The sequence below is a fragment of the Alligator sinensis genome, unplaced genomic scaffold (assembly GCF_000455745.1).
Source record: "Alligator sinensis unplaced genomic scaffold, ASM45574v1 scaffold651_1, whole genome shotgun sequence".
In the NCBI taxonomy this organism is placed as follows: Eukaryota; Metazoa; Chordata; order Crocodylia; family Alligatoridae; genus Alligator; species Alligator sinensis.
Window position 1 is genome coordinate 803,930 of NW_005842014.1, and position 19,028 is coordinate 822,957.

Sequence of the window (19,028 nt, forward strand, 5' to 3'; positions counted from 1 at the left end):
TCTTTCCCTTGCTTTTTTTTATCATTTATTTTTCTTAGATGATGGAATGTGTGGGGGAGAAATTGTTTATTTCCCCTTTCTATAAGGTATGATTGTCTAGTATTGTATAAATGATGTTGTTGTCCAAGCATCTTGGACTAAGTGAAGGATTTCTGCTATTTTGGGATTGGGCAAAGATGGCCACAATGTGTCTCGCAGAAGCTCCAGATGTCTATACTTTTGCAACTAATTCTGTAGATTAGTTTAGCAGAGATTTATGTTGCATACAGTTTGAGACAAGGATTTTGTTTTTATTTGGGGGTGTGCGTGGTGCCTTGCTTTTAGTTGCTGCTATATAAGTAATCTGTGCAGGTGAGCGTCCAGTAAATATTCAGCCCAGACTGGTAGATAGATACCTGCCTAATCAATATTTCTTGGCAGCCCCAGAAGAATTAAAACAGGGGAAGCAAATTTAATGCGTTAGTGAAAAGAGAAACATTTGCCTTCTCAGAAAGCACAGTTTGAAGCAGTTGGGGGCTCACACATTAAATTAAGGATACATGTCTAGCTGATTTTGTTGCATCTCTTCTCCTAGAAATACACTTAGTGAAAAGCAGTGGGAAAAATGTGAATAAAATGTTAGGTATGGGGAAAGAGAGGGGAAAAATATGAATATAATGCATTCGTATAAACTGAAGTAATATCCTCCTCTTGCCTTTAAAGAAGGCACAAAGAATAGGCCTCAGAATAGTGATGGGGAAAAGTAGCAGGAATTATAGGACAAACATGGTTCCATGTGAAAAGGGATTTAAAGGACCAGGATTGTTTGGTTTACAAAGGAGCAAAGTACACTGACTGGTAGCAGGGAACTTCTGTTTACTTTGCTCATAATATGGTAGTAAGGAAACAATCCTGTATAAATTGCAGCATGTCTGCACTGGATGAAGACACCTCTTATAGGTGTTGGCTCCAAAAGCATAGAGGAAATTGTTGTCCTTACCTTAGGCATTTCAGAAGTGTATATTTGACAGTGCAGTCTAAATGTACCAGGATATATGCATGAAGCCAAGCCTTCATGATCGATAATGGATGATGCTTTTCTTTTAATATGTTTATAATTTTAAAATATTCCTTGGGGTGAATACTGTGATTGTTGGGCTTTTTTGTTTCTACATATAACCTGTAATCCTCGTGAAATTCCCTGCTACCTGATGTTTGTACAAATGATGTAGACCTTCAGAGTAGTAGGAAGAGAGGGCATTAGGAGTCAAGACACCTAGCATCTGCTGTTGTTTACTCTGGGGACAAGTGCAAGTCATACATAGTGTATGATTCAGTTTACCCATCTGCAAAATGGGGATAATCTTTTACTACCTTGAAGGTGGATTATAAATGTAATTGTTGTTTGTAGAGCCTTTTGAGATTATCGGATGAAGCTTGCAAAGTATATCACAGTAAAAATAGGATCTGCCATTACTCCAGCAATCCTTGCAGGCTGTATAAGAGTTATCACTTCAGGATCTTACTTGATTATCAGTTTGAACTAAGGAGAAATCTCCTATTCATGTTTTGTGTAGTTCTTTTCCTTTTCAAACACTGAGGACAGTGTAGGTTACACCTGGAAGCAGCATGAAAAGGTATTAATATTTCAGCAGCCTGTATTTCTCTAGGAAATATAGATTAGTTACTAGGGAACAAAAGTCCTTGAAAAGCTAATAATACAGCAAATTCATTTTTTGTAATATCCACATAGTGTTCTGGGAATACATTTGAGTTTATGTACAATATGTAGGCAATGTGGGAAATATGGTTGGCTGACTTTTTCCATAATAGCCGAAACTAAACACAAATATACATGATCATTTCTGCAGGGATGAATTGGACTTTATTTATAGATGGATGCTAGTTGACTCTCAAATGGCTACTAATGTTCCCCCCACCTTTTTTTCCCCTTTTTGAAGGATTGGATAGCTTTGGTCAAAGCTGCTGCAGCAGCGGCTGCCAAAACTAAAGCTGGAAGTAAACCTCGGACCAGTGCAAACAGCAATAAAGATAAAGAGGAGAGAAAATGGCTAAAAGTACCTTCAAAGAAGGAAGAAACCTCAACTTCTGCAATCATACAAGAAGTCCAGAAAAAGGAAGAGGAGCCAACATCCAGTGAGCCATTTGGTACTAATTGCTAATGCTGCTTTTCCAAAAGATTGCAAATAGGCCATATGTTCTTTCTGTCCATCAGTTATTCACAACCTCAGAATCCCTATTGTATATATTACAAAATAGTATTACCTGTGAAGGAGACGCATTCTTTATATAGTTATCGATTCAGAAGACTGGAATAATGTTAATCAGTTTGATTTTAAGTGCAAATGTCTTCTTCCTGATTGTCTTAGCTGTGCTTAAAAGGTTCACCCTGAGATTTTCTGGTCAGTTTTTCCTTTAGAATTTTAGTTTAAACAAATCCATAAGGTGCTTGGCTATAATGGTAGCTTATGGGTAATTTTAAAACAATATTTGTAGTGCATATAAGTGGCTTCATATTGCAGGGGTTCTCAAGATTTTTAGTTTTAGATATATAAATCTTTACGTTCATTTAAACAACAGCAGTATCCACTTAACAGAGAACTTGTCACATTTTGTTAACAGTTCTTAATTTTTAAGGAAATTTTCAGCTAATAGTTGAATTCATGCTCCTGTCAGTTTTCGTATTTGGAATTTTTATTTTGAATAATCACAAAGAAAAAAGTGGCTAATTATGACACATTGTGCTAACTTTTCAATGAAAAATACATTGTAAAATATCTTTACTGTTGCTAAGAAATGCTTATAACATGAATTTATAGATGCACTCTTCCATGTCTTTTTTTTGTTAAAAGTAGGATTTCCTGTAGTGGATGTTCCAAAGATGGCCTTTGTGCAAGCAGAGAGCACATTATCGCACAAGAGGAAAAGTAGTCTAGGCAACTCATTTCAGGCAAAGAGAGCTCGTCTTAACAAGATCACTGGTAAACTATCTTTTTTTTTTTTTTTTAAATTGAAATTAACACTACTCTTTATCATGTCCAACTGCTTATCCTTGTACATAGGTGCTATAGTAAAGGTGTTATTTTTTGTTAGTCTTTGCTATTGGAAACTTTAGTGCGCTTCACAGTTTGAAGTCTGTGTTTTGACCTAGGTTTTTAGTTCAGTGACTTGACCTTTCTGAATAGACCTATTTTTTGAGCAGGTGCGTTCATTATAATAGCCTCATCTCTTGTCTAGTTCTCTCCTTTATTTTGGGTGAGAATTGAACATGCACGGGCTCTGCGCATGGCCATGGGCTTATGGTATACTATGCGACTGCCAGTAAATTGGCAGAGTAGCAATAGCATTCCCTTTGGAGACAGCTAAGTACTCTGTCCCAGTTTGTCTTAAAGTAAGGTGGTTTCTAGAAGATTATATTATAAAGGGATTTTTTTAGAAAGCTTGAGTACTAAAGCACTGGAAAGGGCCACTAGGCTTTGGGGCTATAAAGTCCATTTTTCTTGTTCACAGGCAGCCATTTATCCAGAGTCCTAAAAGTCATCCACTCTATCCTTCATTCACTACAACCACAGACCATATTACAAAGCCAGTAATACCGTACAGTATATCACAGTTCAAAAACAAGGGAATTCAAGGCACTGCCAATGCCATGCCATTGCAAGGGATTTTAGAAGTTCAAAAAAAGTATATTTTCACATTTAAAAGCAGTAATGACTCATAGTCATTCCAGGGAACCATGCACACAGTAATAAAATAAACTGTCATAGCAGGATGTGGAATATTAGGTGACTGGTCTAATAATTGAGAGAATTGAAATGCAAATTGTGTTCCAAATTTTGCCAAAGATTTTTGTTTGTAAGTCTGGGCAAACCATTTTAAACCTCCTGTAGTTTCCGCCCCCCTAATCAACAGCATTGTAACTTCCCCCTTAGCCAATTCTCTTGTGCTGGATGGGCAAATAGACTTGTGCCTGGGTTGTGACATTTTTGCTTAACTAGAAGTAATGCTGCTCAATGATCTTGTTCAGTTCTCAGTGTTTGTAAACCGTATTGAACCGCTGTGGTAGACTATCCTGTGGTATACTTTGAACATCTATTTTTTTTTCTATATTAGCTACTTGTGAAAATTCATAGAACTTGCTTTGAAATGTGACTAGCTATTGTTGTAGAAGAATTAGTTGTTTGCTAGCAGAGCGATGGTAAACTAGATTTAAATCACAGAGGGAAAATCGTTTAATTATATACCAAACTTCTTTAGTGTGGACTAGGCAGAACTGTTAGAATGCAAGAGTAAGTTGTGAACCCGACTCTCCTTTTTTCCTTATTTATGTTGTTATGACTTTCTCTAAGAAGTAATTGTGTGTGTTCAGTTTAGTGTATTGGTTGTGCATAAGGTTAAATGTTTTGGGCTCTGTTAGTAACCAGAAGACTAACAGAACCTAATATGAAAAAGGCCAGAACCATCAGTCTGTAAGTATTTGGAAGGATGCTGTCTTCAGACGCAGAGCGAAGGTTTTTGTTTTGTGTTAAGCTTAGCTAATAGGTGTTGCACAGGGTGCCTATTACATGACTGTGGAGGCTGCTCTGATTCACTGGAATTTGCTCAATTCCAATTACTTGAGTCTGCTGGAACATGGCAATTATCGCACTCCAGCAGCCCCCCGCATCTTGTGTATCGGCGTCTCCATGCTTCAAAATGGTGGTGGGAGGTGCTTTACTTAAAGCTTGTTCAAGCTTTAGCTAAAGTGCCCCCACCACCATTTTGAAGCGCAGGGACACTGATATGAGGTGCTCCAGGCACTTTAATTAGGGGGCTAATTAAAACATGTCCATTCGTCTCCGTCGCCGCCCCCCCATGTGTATGAATGCCCTAATTTTGTTTTTCTCCACACAAGTGCCTTGCCATGCTTGTTAGCTGCTAAAGGATGAAAGAGTTTCAGTATTGTGCCTCAATGTGTGGTGACTCTTTGATGCCCTAAGCTGTACCAGACTAAAAGTATACTTATTTTTGGCCGATTTTGATTGCTGTCCAGATGTTGATAGTAACACTGAAACAGACCAGAGTGGTGCGAGTTTCCTTCCATTGGTGCTTGGAATCCTATGATTAGCAGCAACTGAAGACCATTCATTCTGCATTTCTGGAGGCAATGCTCCTTTTGTTGAGAAGGAGCGATTCCATGTTCTCATTGGAGCAATAACAGAAATGTGAGACTTATTAACCAATCAGTTTCATTAGCTCAGTCTAGTGAATTTCATGCTCCAACCATTGGTGCTCACTCACTTGCCAAAGGTTAGTTCCCATTTGCTTGAATGAATAGGTTAATTAATTTTTCAAGACCTTTTCAATATATGCTAGTTCTTACTTTTTGAAGTGTCTTAAGAATGGTTTTAAGTTAAGCTTTCAATCAATTCCAGATTAACATGTATGATCTTCTATTGTGGTTAAACTGTTTTAAAATTCATATTTTCTTTCCATAACTATTTCTAGATTTCTGTGATTATAGTGTCTACTGATGAACTAATGTACTTAGGGCACTTTAAAGATGAAAACTGTGATGCCTTTGCTAACAATTAATCCTTTTAAAATTATGCTTATGTCTCAAGCCTCAGCCTTCACTTCCTGACTGAAGGCAGAGGTGTTGGGTTGTGCTGATATACCAAGCAGAGTGAACCTGAGGAAATAATAAAGCATTGTAGCTGCTAAACTGAGATGCTCCAATAAATAGATGTTATTCCATCAACTTCCCCTTAAGAGCTATGTAGGGGATCTTGTTAGAGGGAAGGGAGTACATGATTGGGTTGAAGATTCAGGTGCTAACAGTCTACTGCTAGGAGGGTGTTTGGAGAGATCTCAGTTCAAGCCAAGTAAAGCAGGACTTGAAAACTAATTTGCTAATGGCCTACTGAGTCCTTTCCCTAATAAAAGTAAGGGCAGTGTTGAAAGAGATCATGACAAAAAAAGCAAAAGCATGGTTGGTGAACAGATGGTATTACCATGTCTGATGCCTTTAATAATCGGACTTCTTTTATAAAAAAACTCCAAATATGCTTTCTTCTGACTTATGCTTTCATTAAAAAGGATTTTTATAGTATTCATGGATCTTTGGTTCCATCTGAAGTCATAAACAGAAGACAATATCATACTTGACTGCACTGAAATAGGTGAGGCTCTGTTCCCTCGGACACCACCTGGGATAACGGCCACAAATTGATTGAGAGCAGCCTCAGGCTTGACTTTACGGTTAGGGCTGCCAGGTTCCCAAGGGAGGTGATGCTCTCCCCTATCTTGGGGGTCTTCAAGAGGAGGTTGGATAGATATCTGGCTGGGGTATTATGATCCCAGCACTTGTTCCTGCCCAGGGCAGGGGGTCAGACTTGATGATCTGTTCAGGTTCCTTCCGACCCTAGAAACTATGAAACCATGAAATATCAGATGGTGAAATAAACTGTAAAAGTAGATGTACTTTTACATTTGAATATTAATTATAGCCTGCGTTTTTGTCTTAAATGTCTCTAGTGATCAGATGGACAGAATGCAGCTTTATGGGAAATAAAAGAATTTAGTTGGCTGAGATGTTTACTGCGGAGCTAATTAGTCAGCTCCACAGTAAACATCTCGTGTTGGTGTTTCACACCAGTAAGTATTTCAAAACTGTGTCATGAAGGAACTCGCAAGTTTGGACACACGAACAGACAGGATGAGCTAGAAACATGAGCAAACCAGACTGTTCATATACAAGTTATACATTTAAAAGCATGGGAAACAGGTAGTCTCTGTACTGCAAGGTAGTCATTTGAAAGTCTAACCAATTTAAGTATGGGCAGACAAGCTATTAAAACATGTATCCTATCAGCCACTCTGTGCTAACTGTCCTGGTGCACACTCTTACACCACAATAAATGCAACGTAACTTACTTTATTTTTACTGAGGAGCAAGCTACCTTATGCTTATTGTAAGGACAGCATATGCATATGGGCAATTACTACAGAGTAGCTGACATGCCATAAATTCAAACCCTAGGTTACCTCGTGATAACTTGTTCATCTGTCCAGAACCTTAACCCAAATTCATCTAGGAGTGAATCTGCCACTATTGAAAGCTGGTTAAACCAGTTTAAGGGTTGTGTCACATGTTTACAGCTTTTTCTAAAACTGGAACAGCTTGACTTGCCACAGGTTAACTCATGTCTGTCCAAGGGCTTACTTTATCTAGAAATACCATCAACTAACGTTGACGTGAAAAGACCTAAATCTGTTCAAACCTGCCTAATGTCCAAGCTAAAGGAGGCAATAAAGTTCCTGGAAAAAACAGGCTGAAAAAATCCATCTCCTACCATTTAATGGTGGGAGCAGCAGCTACCTCCTAAGACAGCAGCGGCCAACCTGTGGCTCTGGAGCCACATGCAAGTTAATATGCGTCTCCTTGAATCATTGCACAAGCACATGATGTGATGTAATGGCTATGGAAGCTGGTCGCCGTGTGCTTGTGCAAAGATTCAAGGAGATGCATATTAACTTCTGAAGAGCTGCAATTACAAGTTACAGTCATCCTTGGCTGCGAGGGACTGCTGAAGACAACAAATCACAAGTGCACTAATAATCATTGTTTCAGGGATACAAGGTGTCTACAGGCAAAAGGAATCATAACTCTGGGTCGAGGTGATTACTTTTATTTGACCAACTAGATATTTGCAAAAAGAAAATAAACTGTATTTGCAAGGGTGAGTATACCCAAAAGCTTGCAAATAAAGACTTTTTTTTACAAATATTTGATTGGTCGAATAAAAGATATCGCCTCTACCCAAACTTCTGATTCCAAATAAGCACTGGATATTCGAAATGGCACAGTTTATAAAGTACTGCTACTATATTCCATGGAAAATTAATTAGCCTCCCAAGCAATTTAGCATGTTATTCCCAAAGTGTTATTAATTAGCAAACTGGGTTTTCCTCATGGCAACTGTTTAGGACATGTCCTCCAGCAAATCGGATAGCATTCCATTAGACCTGCTATTGATTTTTTATTTCCCACAAGGACTGACTAGAGGCAACGGTGTTATATTCCTAACACTATTTATGCCATATTTGTTATATATATTTATGGGAAATATTTTTTTAAATTAACATAAGCAGAACATTGGCTTCAATTCAAGATGTACAATTCAAGAGTCTGACTGTCTCTCACTACCTGAAGAAAGGTGTTTGTACCCAAAATCTTGCATAGAACAATTTTTTCCAACTTGTTCGTTGGTCTAATCAAAGGTATCACATTTACCCAAAGATCCTTATCTGCCTATGCCCCTGAAAATATTCTTAAATTCACTAAAACAAGTTTGCTCTGGGCATTACAGTCAGGTATGGAAACAGAAACTTGTAATAACTAGCTTATAGCGTAAAACAACAGCATGCTACAAACAAAAAAGGGAGGGATCAGGCAGTGGAAAAGAGCAGATGTTTTGTTCTCCCCGCTCTTAATTTGTTAGGAATAGTCACCAGACAACTGGTTTCTACTTCTCTTCAGAACTCATGATGGTGAGACATGCCTTTTATACCTACATAAATGTAATGTCGGAATTTTGTTCTCATTCAGGCTTCTTCTGAAATATTTCTAAGCTATCAATTGGTAATAGGGTGGCCATCATAGAGGACAGTCCGGTTGTCCTCTGTCTTCTATCGATACGAAACTGGCGTTGGGTTTCGTATCAATAGAGGGCAGAGTAGCAGAAAACTGGAGTGTCTCTATGATGGCCACCCTAGTTGGTAAACATCTCAGCATCTACATGTGCACCCCTCTTAGGGTGCAGGAAACTAATAAACTCTGCAGCAGGGTGGTACTTGTAAATACAAGTACTAACCTGCTGTGGAGTTTTTTTGTGCACAGCAGCATTTTTGTAGTTGCTGACCCGCCTGTCACACGAGGGTATTTCAGTACAGGGGCTGCCTGCCAGCTAGTCCTGCACTGAAGTACCTTCGTGCCCTAGCCAGCCCCTCTGCAGCACATTGCGCCTGGTTGGAGCAGCTCCAGGTTGGCAGGCTGCTCCAGCCCAGCTCAGTGTGCTGTGGTCCAGACGCATGTGCAGATGGCGGCCCTGGGAGCTTCCCAGAAGCAATAAGCTCTGGAATATATTGCTGTGTATTAATGACACGTGTCGATGCGCCCACTTAGTGTTTGGCTAAGAGCCAGCAGTTTGAGGTTGTTTAAATTTGAGTGTTAGTGGTCTTGCATATGGATTTGTGATTGAAGCACCACATACTGATACTGCAGTTAGCAAGACCATAGTGGTTATCTGTTTCTCTTGGAGATCCACATTGCTAAAAATCACAGAATGATAGTCATTAATTGAAGAATGAATGTTCCAATAACTTCATCCAGCTGCCCTTTTACGATTGCCCCTCGTTTATAGATTTCATAGAATTTTAGGGTTGGAAGGGACCTTAGTAGGTCATTGAGTTCAACCCCCTGCCCTGGGCAGGAAAGAGCGCTGGGGTCAGATAACCCAAGAGAGGTGCTTGTCCAGTCTCTTTTTAAAGACCCCTAAGGTAGGGGAGAGCACCACCTCCCTTGGAAGCCCATTCCAGATTTTGGCAACCATCACCATAAGGAAATTTTTCCTAATGCCTAATTAATATCTGCTTTCCGTCAGTTTATGGCCATTGCTCCTAGTAACTCCAAGAGGCGTCCTGGTAAACAGAGTATCCTCTGTTCCTTGCTGCCCCCATGATGAATTTGTAGATGGCCACAATTTCCCCTCTCAGCCTCTTTTTTCTGAGGCTGAAGAGATTCAGGTCCCTCAATCTCTCCTCGTAGGATCTTACCTGCAGGCCCCTAACCATCCGAGTAGCCCTCCTGGACCCTTTCAAGGTTATCCACATCCCTCTTGAAGTGCGGTACCCAGAACTGGATGCAGTACTCCAGCTGTGGCCTGACCAGTGCCGCATAGGAGGAATTATCACCTCTGTGCCTTCATGGGCCTTTTGAAGACGTGGGAATAGGTAGCGTACATTTTTGATAGGAGCCCTGTGGCTGTAAACCTTAGCACTGTTAGGAAAGCATGCAAAGACCAAATTACAAGGGAAGGGAGGCTGATTCCGGGTCTGGACAAATATACCTTTTAGCTGCTTTAAAATGGGAGGTGGGAGCTGTTACCTGGGAGCAGGCATCAGCTGTTAGGATGTAACTGCTGTGTCTGCATGGTGGTGTAGCAGTGGAAGTTGGCTAAATTACATTTATTTTGACCCTTAGTGATAGTAGGTTGAAGTTCCTTTGCTTTTGCTACGCTTGTATTGTCACAGAATAATGCAAAGGTAACATTAAATTGTGACAGCTTATTATTATCCTTTTATATCTATATAATTATGTCTGTCTGTACCCTCTAAATAAGCTCTTAAAAATAAAAAATAAATAAACCCATACGCTAATAGTGTAGGTCTAGCTGTGAAGCACTGCTTTTCGGGGAGGGAAAAGCCTTACAATTGATGACCCCCTTTTTTCTCTCTGATGGTGGAATATAAGCACTTCTGTGGGCCAGATGCCAACACTTTTATTCTACTAAACAAAAACTCAGGCTTTGTAAAAGTGACTTTGGAGGGAATCTTGTTCTAGATTAAAATGTTTTAAGTCCTTTCTTTTTTCACTTTCATGTTTTTTCTTCGTAAATCCTCATGACAAATGGTGAGCTCAAAGCCAGACTGTTTCTAAATTAAAATCTCTGCCACTTTTCTCTTCTCTTAAGGTTTGTTGGCATCCAAAGCTGTTGTTGTGGATGGTGGTGAAAAAAAGGAAGTCAGCAAAGAAACAGCTCCAGTCCTGGAGCAGGTATGAAATGGTAGAGTTTGTTTCCTTTGCAGGGTTCCCACTGGAGTGTGCCATGGAGATATAGTAACACGAAAAATGCCCCTTCAGAAAGAGAGAGAGGGAACTAAATATTTGCTCTTAAGTTTACATCTCTGCACTGGCAGAGGATGCAAGTAAATTGTTGTAGACCACACAAGTACCTTGAATTTTAATACATGATTTACAGTCTCGGAAAAAACCCATGGTTAAGAGACTTCTATCCCAGTGTACAATTTTATAACTGAAACCATGACAGCAACTTGTTTAGAAAAAGACCCTTACACAAATTTAATTTGTGGCTTGAATCAGGGTTTTTGACATCCAGCAAAACTTCTTTTGTAAGAAGTTGTTTTTTTATATTGTAAGAATTGGTGTTGTAGACTGTGTTTTCTGAACTGTTCAATGAGCCATACATTTTGCTAGGGTGTATATTTTAATAAATACAAAAAAGAATTTAAATAATGTTAAGGGTCTGATTTTTAAACTCCCTTCTTTGAAGAAACTGAAGGTTGCCAGTTCATCTCTGGCTCATTCCGTTGTGTTCAGGCATTCCTTGAATCTCAAATATGCATGATCTTGCCTATTAAAAGGGCTGAATACCTCAAGCACACTAGGTCAAGCTAAGGGTGAAATGGCAGCCTTCACTCTGGACACCTTTTGCTCTTATTGGTTTAAATCAGAGCCTTAATATACTTTTAATAGAGCTTTTTTGTATTCATTTTCATTCCTTTGTAATGTTAATATTTGTTAAAAACAAACCAGCCCCCCTTAAAAAGAGCACTTAAATTCTTTTCAAGCCCCGGCACACTCTCTAAGCAGTCCTTGCCCCAAACTTCCTTTGATGCTTTGTTAGTTGTACTGGTTCTTTAGGTCTGATATAATTGCATTACTGTGGTTTTCCATTGGCAGTGTATTGGATCTGAGACTCTCTCAAATCCAGGGTGCTGACAAAGGAGCATTATGGTTCTGCTTTTAATGCTGCCACTGTAAAGGTTAATTCTGAGCCGCTATGGTGTCAATGCATTGACTCATATTTTGCATAATGGTTTACGATGTATTGACATGATATTCCATTTCTCAAATTTTTGCATATTAAATATGCTATGATTTCTTGCTACTGTGTGTGATACTTTCAGTGTGCAAAAACTGTGAAATGGCCGACAGCATGATGTTTCTGGAAGAATCATTACAATGTAAATTTTAATGTGCACAGTCCTATTGAAAATAATGGGATTTTGCAGTTTACGTAGACTGTTCATGCAGCAGTATAAACTACAGTGGATTAAAAAAAAAAGAAGTAACTTTTCAGACTTCAATAACTCGGCTGTTTCCATTTTACCTTTGTTGTTTAGAGACAAAAATAAAAAATTCAAAGAGCACTTTTACCATTGACAGGCTAATGGTATGAAAATTGTAATTTTTTAAAATACTTGTTTTTAGCTTCAAAAGTTCTTAAAATATTTTTAAAAAAGGGCATCCAAAAACCTAGCAGGCTTCCTTCTTTCTTCTCTTTCTTCTAAGTGCAGGAAAAACAAACTATAAAAACTTGAACTGATTAGAAATGGAGGGGAAAATGTCTGACCTCAAAACTCTTTTTTTTTCAAGTTCCCGTCCGAATTCAAATTAAAATGGCCGAGTTATAAATCCCTAAAAAGGCTTTACTATGGCAAAGCTGACAGCCTTTAATGAGAGACACTGTCTGCTACTGCTAGAATGCTGAATGGGAAAATGTCTTGTGAGTTTTTTTTTAAATGATATAATACAAAAATGCCGTAGAAAGCTTCAGGCCAACAGCCAAAAATATGATGTGCTGATGGAAATATATTTTATTTATATTTATAACTTTTTTAATTTACAACTGTCTTGAACCCGAAAACCTCAGCCTTTTAGATGCAGATATAGTAGTTTATTTAACTGTATTAGGGTTATGTCATGTTATTTCTTTTTGACCAAGACCTGCTCAGATGATAACTTTAACTCATTAAGGTTTTTTATTGTTAATTTGTCCTGTTAAGAGGTTAAGCACCTTATCAAAATATTAATTTAATTTTTTAATCTTGTTTAAACAACTTTGTAATTTGAAAGTAATGGATGCTGTAGTAATGTCTTTCACATATGTGAAGATGAACAATAAAATTGTTTATTTACAAGTTGCGCCTCTAATTAATTTCTGGTGATACCTTCATAATCAGCATAGCTCTACAGTTCATGGAATATTTTATTTAAATGAATAAACTGCACTTACACAAGTAGAATCAGCCGTTTCAAGGAAGGAACTGGTGGCAACTGAATGGAACATTTTGCACTGGACTTCCCTATGGTACTTCCAGCAGGCCACTCCTAGAGCGTTCAAGGATGCCCTGTTAAGTACATAGTGTGTGCATCTGTGTTTGTAATTCCACTGGAACTTGCAGCTCCCATGTTCCAGTGGAACAGAAATCTGTCATTCAGTTACCAAAATGCAGTCCTCTGAAGGATGGAGGCCTGAACTGGGGAACACCCTCAAATCAGCAGAGAGGCATGAAATCTGGCTGAAGAAAGCGGTGCACACATTCTGGAAGCAAGTTCCTGATTTCATAATGATGTTTTCATTAGCTTATATAGTACCGTGGTGCATATGAGACCTGAGCAATAGCTGGCATAAAGATTTAGGAGAGCCTGTGTTCGTATGCAGTAGTGTCTACCCTGATTGGGCAAGTTCAAACTGATAACTCAGCCCGTAGGAAGAACTTCCCTCTAGCTGAAAACTGAAATGTCAGTCACTGAATTCAGATGAATTGCTTCAAAATAATTTGGTACATGCATTAACATGGGTTAAAACTTGGCCAGTTATGGGAAATGCCTCATAGAATGGTTTTTCAAAGAGTATTTCTTTGACCTACATTTTATCTTTATGTTGGCTTTTTGTTTTTTTTTTTTTTTTTTTTTACTCTTGGCAATCTGTTTAACCCTGTAGTGCTAGAAGTTGTGATTTCTTGATGCATTTGCACAATCATTAAATGTAGTTGAAATCCAGACTCCCAGCACTGAAGTGGGTTCAGTGTGTGCTCACTATTAATTTGATTGTCATTTGTTTTAAGACTTCCTTAAAGGGGCACTGTCAGCCTCTTCAGGTTCTTCATTAAAATTGAAGTAAACCTCTGAGTATTTTTAAACTGATTGCTCATATACTTTTTGGTGTGATCACAAGAAAACCTCAAGAACAGTAGTTCTAGTTTGTAGCAGTAGTGTTTTCTAGGTCATGCTATATTTTTTCACCATTGGTGATGTTGGCTTAAAATGCAAGAGATATGAAAATGGTTTTGGTACTGTTTGTCAAATGGAGATTAGATAGATGCTAAGAAAATAATCTTTGTTATTTTCCAGTTTTTTTTCCAGTATACTGCAAATAGTAGGTAAAGAGAAATTCTAAATGCTGAAAGTCATTGGTAGTGTCCCTTTAAAAACAGATTGTTCAGTATTTACTTTGATACATTAAAGTATTTTAGCTTTTCATTTGTATTGAAAATATGTTAATTGTTGGTTTAAAAATTTGTTTTTGAGTACTAAAGTTGCTTAAAAAAAGCAAAGTAGATTGCAAGAACCACAATGAAGAAACTGAAATAAAAGTATCAATTTCTTATTATTTATTCAGGAGATTTCACCTAAACCTCAAAATCAGAAAAAAAATGAAGCTGATATTAGCAGTTCTGCCAACACTCAGAAACCTGCACTGTTATCCTCAACTTTGTCTTCAGGAAAGGCTCGCAGCAAGAAATGCAAACAAGAATCTGGAGATTCTTCTGGGTGTATAAAGCCCCCTAAATCACCACTTTCCCCAGAATTAATACAAGTCGAGGATTTGACGCTGGTCTCTCAGCTTCCTTCTTCTGTGATAAATAAAACTAGTGAGCACAGACATTTTAAAAAATACCGTAATTACTTATAGTCATAAGAGATATACAGAAAAAAAACATTTTGACTGTAAATTAATGTTGCTTTTTTCTTTTACAATGAATTTGCTTTTAAAAAAAAAAATCAAACGTAAGTGTGTGCACTAGGGATAACTCAACCTTACTGAAAGTCAAGTCACATAACATGGTATGTGAATTATGGTGCAAAGGATAATGGCACTTTTGTTGCAGTAGAAAGTCCCAGCTTTTAATGGTTAAGCTCCACTCTAGCTTGAATCTCCACACTAGACACTTCTGTTTAAAGGGCCTGATTCATTAAAAAAGAAAAGACATGCAATTTTGTTGCGGATCTTTCCTTTTCAATTCTGAGGAATTCTACCTGCAGTGGACTGAAGTAACGTACCTGTTGGCTACACCATCCTTCATCCTACATGATATTTCATCACACTATGGTGTGCAAGCGAAGAAGGGTTCTCTTTTGGGGGGAAGCAAGGGAAGCTATTGTGTAGGCTGTTAAATACAACTTAGTCACTCAGCCTCTTAAACATGTGGAACCAACTTGCATAGTATTGAAATATCATGGGTCAGCAGAAGAGAGAAATTTATCTGTTGCATATCGTCCTTGAATGTTTTATTACATTTTTGTGCATATTGCAATATTCATATGTTACATTTTGGGGGAGACAGAGCAGCATTTTCAACCTTTTCATATTTGTTTTGGGACCCATGTCTTTAAAAATTTTCCTTGCTCTCTGAAAGCTAAGTTTGTGGTCTACACTTAACAACAATTCCTGTAAATCAGAGGCTTGTTTCACTTCGCTCACAGAGCAGTGGCAAAATAAGGATTGAAGAAGACTACTGCACCACGTGTGTGTTGTGTTCTTTCCCCCGCTCACCTTTTGCCACACGCCTACTCCCAGGAGATAACGGTCTCTCTCAATCTTTTCTCATAGCAAATTTTAATTGAGTAGGGGAGGGAGATGAGTAAATGAAAAGTTCTCTGTTCACTCAAGAAACATCAATGGTTTTAAATCATGTTACTACTTTTCCCCACAAAATATTGCTGTCCATGCATGTTGTAATGCTGCCAAGATGTCGGTAAGTAGTTTTCCTTGAGGTTATTCTCTATTTTAGACAGAAGCTACATTTTTTTTCCTGGTATTTGAAATACAAAATCTTAATCTGCATTTTGTCTAGAGATGTTACTTTTCATAGTTTACTAAGTAGTGGCTTCCACCTCTTGAAAATTTTTAGTAGAAACATAATTTTTGTTGCTTGTTTGCTTTTTCTTTTTTCTTGTTTTCTTTTTCTTTCTTTTTTTTAAAGCTGTAAGCCTTCAGCTGCAAATCTTCAGCGTGACATACAAGTTTCTAGATAGGACAAGGGAAAAAATTGATTAACGAAACTAGTATTTGTGCAGGTAAAGCACATTTCCCAAAGTACAATATACGAAATGTGCATAAATCACGTTTTATTTTTTTAATGAATCAGGCCTTAAAATATTTACAGTACTCTCATTTGAGATTCTTAATGCTGGGGTTGAGACTTCTTGTTATTGCAGTGCATTGACATTAGTTTTGTGCTGGCTGTAACCACGGTGTTGATATCAGTTCAGCAGCAAGTGAGGAGATGAGAACTAAAATGAACTACTTTTGTGAATTTATTTTAACAGTTTTACATTAATACTGTCCATACTTTCTCAAATATTTATAAGTGTGACAATTTCTTTTCCTTTACTGAGATATTATTGTTCCTTTCATTTGTAAGTGATCTGTTCTCTCCTTCATTTGATGGGTTGACTCCTGTAATTCACAAATAGAAGATTTACATGAGTTCCTCTTGATCAATGGGAGAGTAGATCCCTTCATTTGTATGCTAAGCAAAAACCCAAACCCTGCCACAAACATTAACATTCTCTTAATACTCAGACTTTTTAACCATTCTTACAAATCATGGTGTAATTAGTACTGCAGATGAGAACTATTTAAAGCATGTCCCTTCTTTCCATCTTAAACTATTATAGTAAGATTATGAGATATCTCTGCTTCGTCAACATTGAAAGATCTTTTTTTAGGTCCATCACAGCCAGTGAATTCCCCTAGATCCTACAAACATAGCCAGCGGAGAAGAAGATCGCAGCGTTTGGCCACTTGCCCATTGCCTGATGATTCTGTAGAAAAGGTTCCTTCTCCAGTCACTGATGGAAAAGTGTTCTCCATCAGTGCCCAAAATCAGCAGTCATCCATGTCAGAGGGTAATGTATTTTAATGTAATAAAGAACAATAAGAGAAACTGAATCATAAAAAAAAGACCTTTCACATTTTTTTCACCTTTAGATTAACATTCAGTAACCCTAGCTGCAAGCTATTCATTTATTGTTTAACGCTGCAGCCCAAACTGTTGTTTGTTGGGTCCTTATATCTTTGTTAATGTTACATTTTTCTTTTATGTAGTACCCGATGTTGCTCACATGTCACTTGAGAAGCGTGGACCATGTCTCCCTCTTGACTTAAGCCGTAATTCGGAAGTTACAACATCATTATCCACAGAATCCACTTTCCGTAATGAATATCCCAGTAAAGAAAAGGAAGATATTCAGATGATTACATATCATTCTTCCAAAACAGTAACTGATGGAAGAGTAGCCACCACAGCGTCAGGTAAAGAGATTCAGTTTATGAGCAGTTAGGTTAATAGCTGTAGGGTATGCATGAATGTGTTGCATGTGTTGTTATGCAAAATGAAGGCATAGTTTTTGTGCTGTAAGCTTTCAAGTCTGCTGCTTTCTTGGGATCCTTTTGGATTCTCTGGCTTCTTCCAACTTTGAACTGCGTTAGCTCTTTGATTCCACTGGTTTAGGAGTTCCCATTCATTATCTCTCTTTAGATGTAAAATTCAGGAATGTGTATTTAACCTTAGCAGATATTAATGTCATTTCCCCTTCCCCCCACTTCTTTGGAAAACCCAGGAACACTTTTAGAGTAGGGTATTTAGACACGATTGGCATTGGCTTAGTTCTGTTCTAATAATAAAACCAATGGGAGTTTTGCCATCTCCCTCAGTGGGAGAAATATTACAGCAAAGCACTTTTGGAAAATCCCACCTGTATTTTATAAAAACTTTCGACCCATGCATCTGGAGCCATGCTTTGGGGCTGTACCCCAGAAGTTGCTAGAATTGGATACTTTGACCCATGTAAGGCATTCAGATCCATGCTGAGAGAGAACTTCATTAGAGTCTTTCATCCTAAGACTACTGATGCACCTTGAGGATGAAAGTACATTTCAGGACCTGTTTGATTTTTCCACTCTGGTGAAAGTCGCTTCCACTTACTGTTTTTGTCTAAAAATGAGTCTTTTACAAAGGATAAGATTTACCAACTTTTTTTTTTATTTTAAAAAAAGGATTGTTTAGCAGTGTGGTATTTACGTGTGATACAAGGTCTGATAATTGATTGAATTAAATTACTAAAAATTAAAAAAAACACCCCTGAAATGGTATAGCTTTATAGATTCTCATTTAAAAGGCATATCTTGTCATTGCAAGTTTGTGCAATAATTTTAATTATGTGTTTACACTTTTTATGGCACTGAAGTTCTGTGTTTAGATTAGATTGTGTGATACTGTCAGAGCGTTTCAGTATTGCAGTGTTCGGTAATGGTATATGGAATAATCATTCACAACTCAGTTACCTTTACGTCAGGGATTGGCAGCATTTTTGGGCAGCGTGCCAAATACACCTGCAACCTCGTCGTGTAACATGTTGGCGTGCCAGGGGCAGACAGTGGAGGAACCACAAAGGGCCTGATCTTTGTTGTGGCAGTGCAGCCCTGACCCCTTCCCCACTGACTGCCCTTAGGTGTGCGTGGATCCACTGCCAGCAGTGAGCTGGACTGGGGCTCTGTGGACCCCGGTGCACCTGCTTGCAACTTCCCAGCTGCCTGCCACCAGTGGCCTGGGCTCTGCCACTCGCCACAGAGCCTGGGCTGCTCACGGCAGGCAGCAGGGAGACTTCAAGTGGCTGTTCTGGGTCCAGGGAGTCCTGGTCTGGTTCGTTGGCGGCGGGGGGGTGCCCACACGCCTTGTAGTGGATGGCAGGGGAAGAGCTTGGTCTGTGCAGGAAAAGAGCTGGGTCTGTATTGCCACTACAGCAACAAGGATTGGGCCCCTTAGGGCTCCTCCGCCATCCATCCTGTGACGCACATGCCAAGAAAATGCCATTGTGTACTACGCTCTGGCCCCTGTGCCGGGGGTTGCCTACCCCTGGTTTATGTAAAGGTATCTGCCCTTACACATTCCTG

General features: G+C 38.6%; 1 protein-coding gene across 12 annotated transcripts in view; it reads left to right on the forward strand.

Annotated features, from left to right (window-relative positions):
* PHF20L1 (PHD finger protein 20 like 1) overlaps nucleotides 1-19,028 on the forward strand; it is an 81,160-nt gene that overhangs the window by 23,162 nt on the left and 38,970 nt on the right. For 6 of the 12 annotated variants that reach the window (XM_014519156.2, XM_014519159.2, XM_014519161.2 and 3 more), the window contains 6 exons: nucleotides 1,941-2,148; nucleotides 2,853-2,981; nucleotides 10,734-10,816; nucleotides 14,469-14,721; nucleotides 16,802-16,981; nucleotides 17,181-17,387. In XM_014519156.2, the coding sequence (XP_014374642.1) occupies nucleotides 1,941-2,148; nucleotides 2,853-2,981; nucleotides 10,734-10,816; nucleotides 14,469-14,721; nucleotides 16,802-16,981; nucleotides 17,181-17,387 (1,060 nt within the window). Of the gene's footprint in view, nucleotides 1-1,940; nucleotides 2,149-2,852; nucleotides 2,982-10,733; nucleotides 12,942-14,468; nucleotides 14,722-16,801; nucleotides 16,982-17,180; nucleotides 17,388-19,028 lie in introns of those variants that run through there. The other 6 variants (XM_025202084.1, XM_014519160.2, XM_014519162.2 and 3 more) reach the window with 4 other exon arrangements.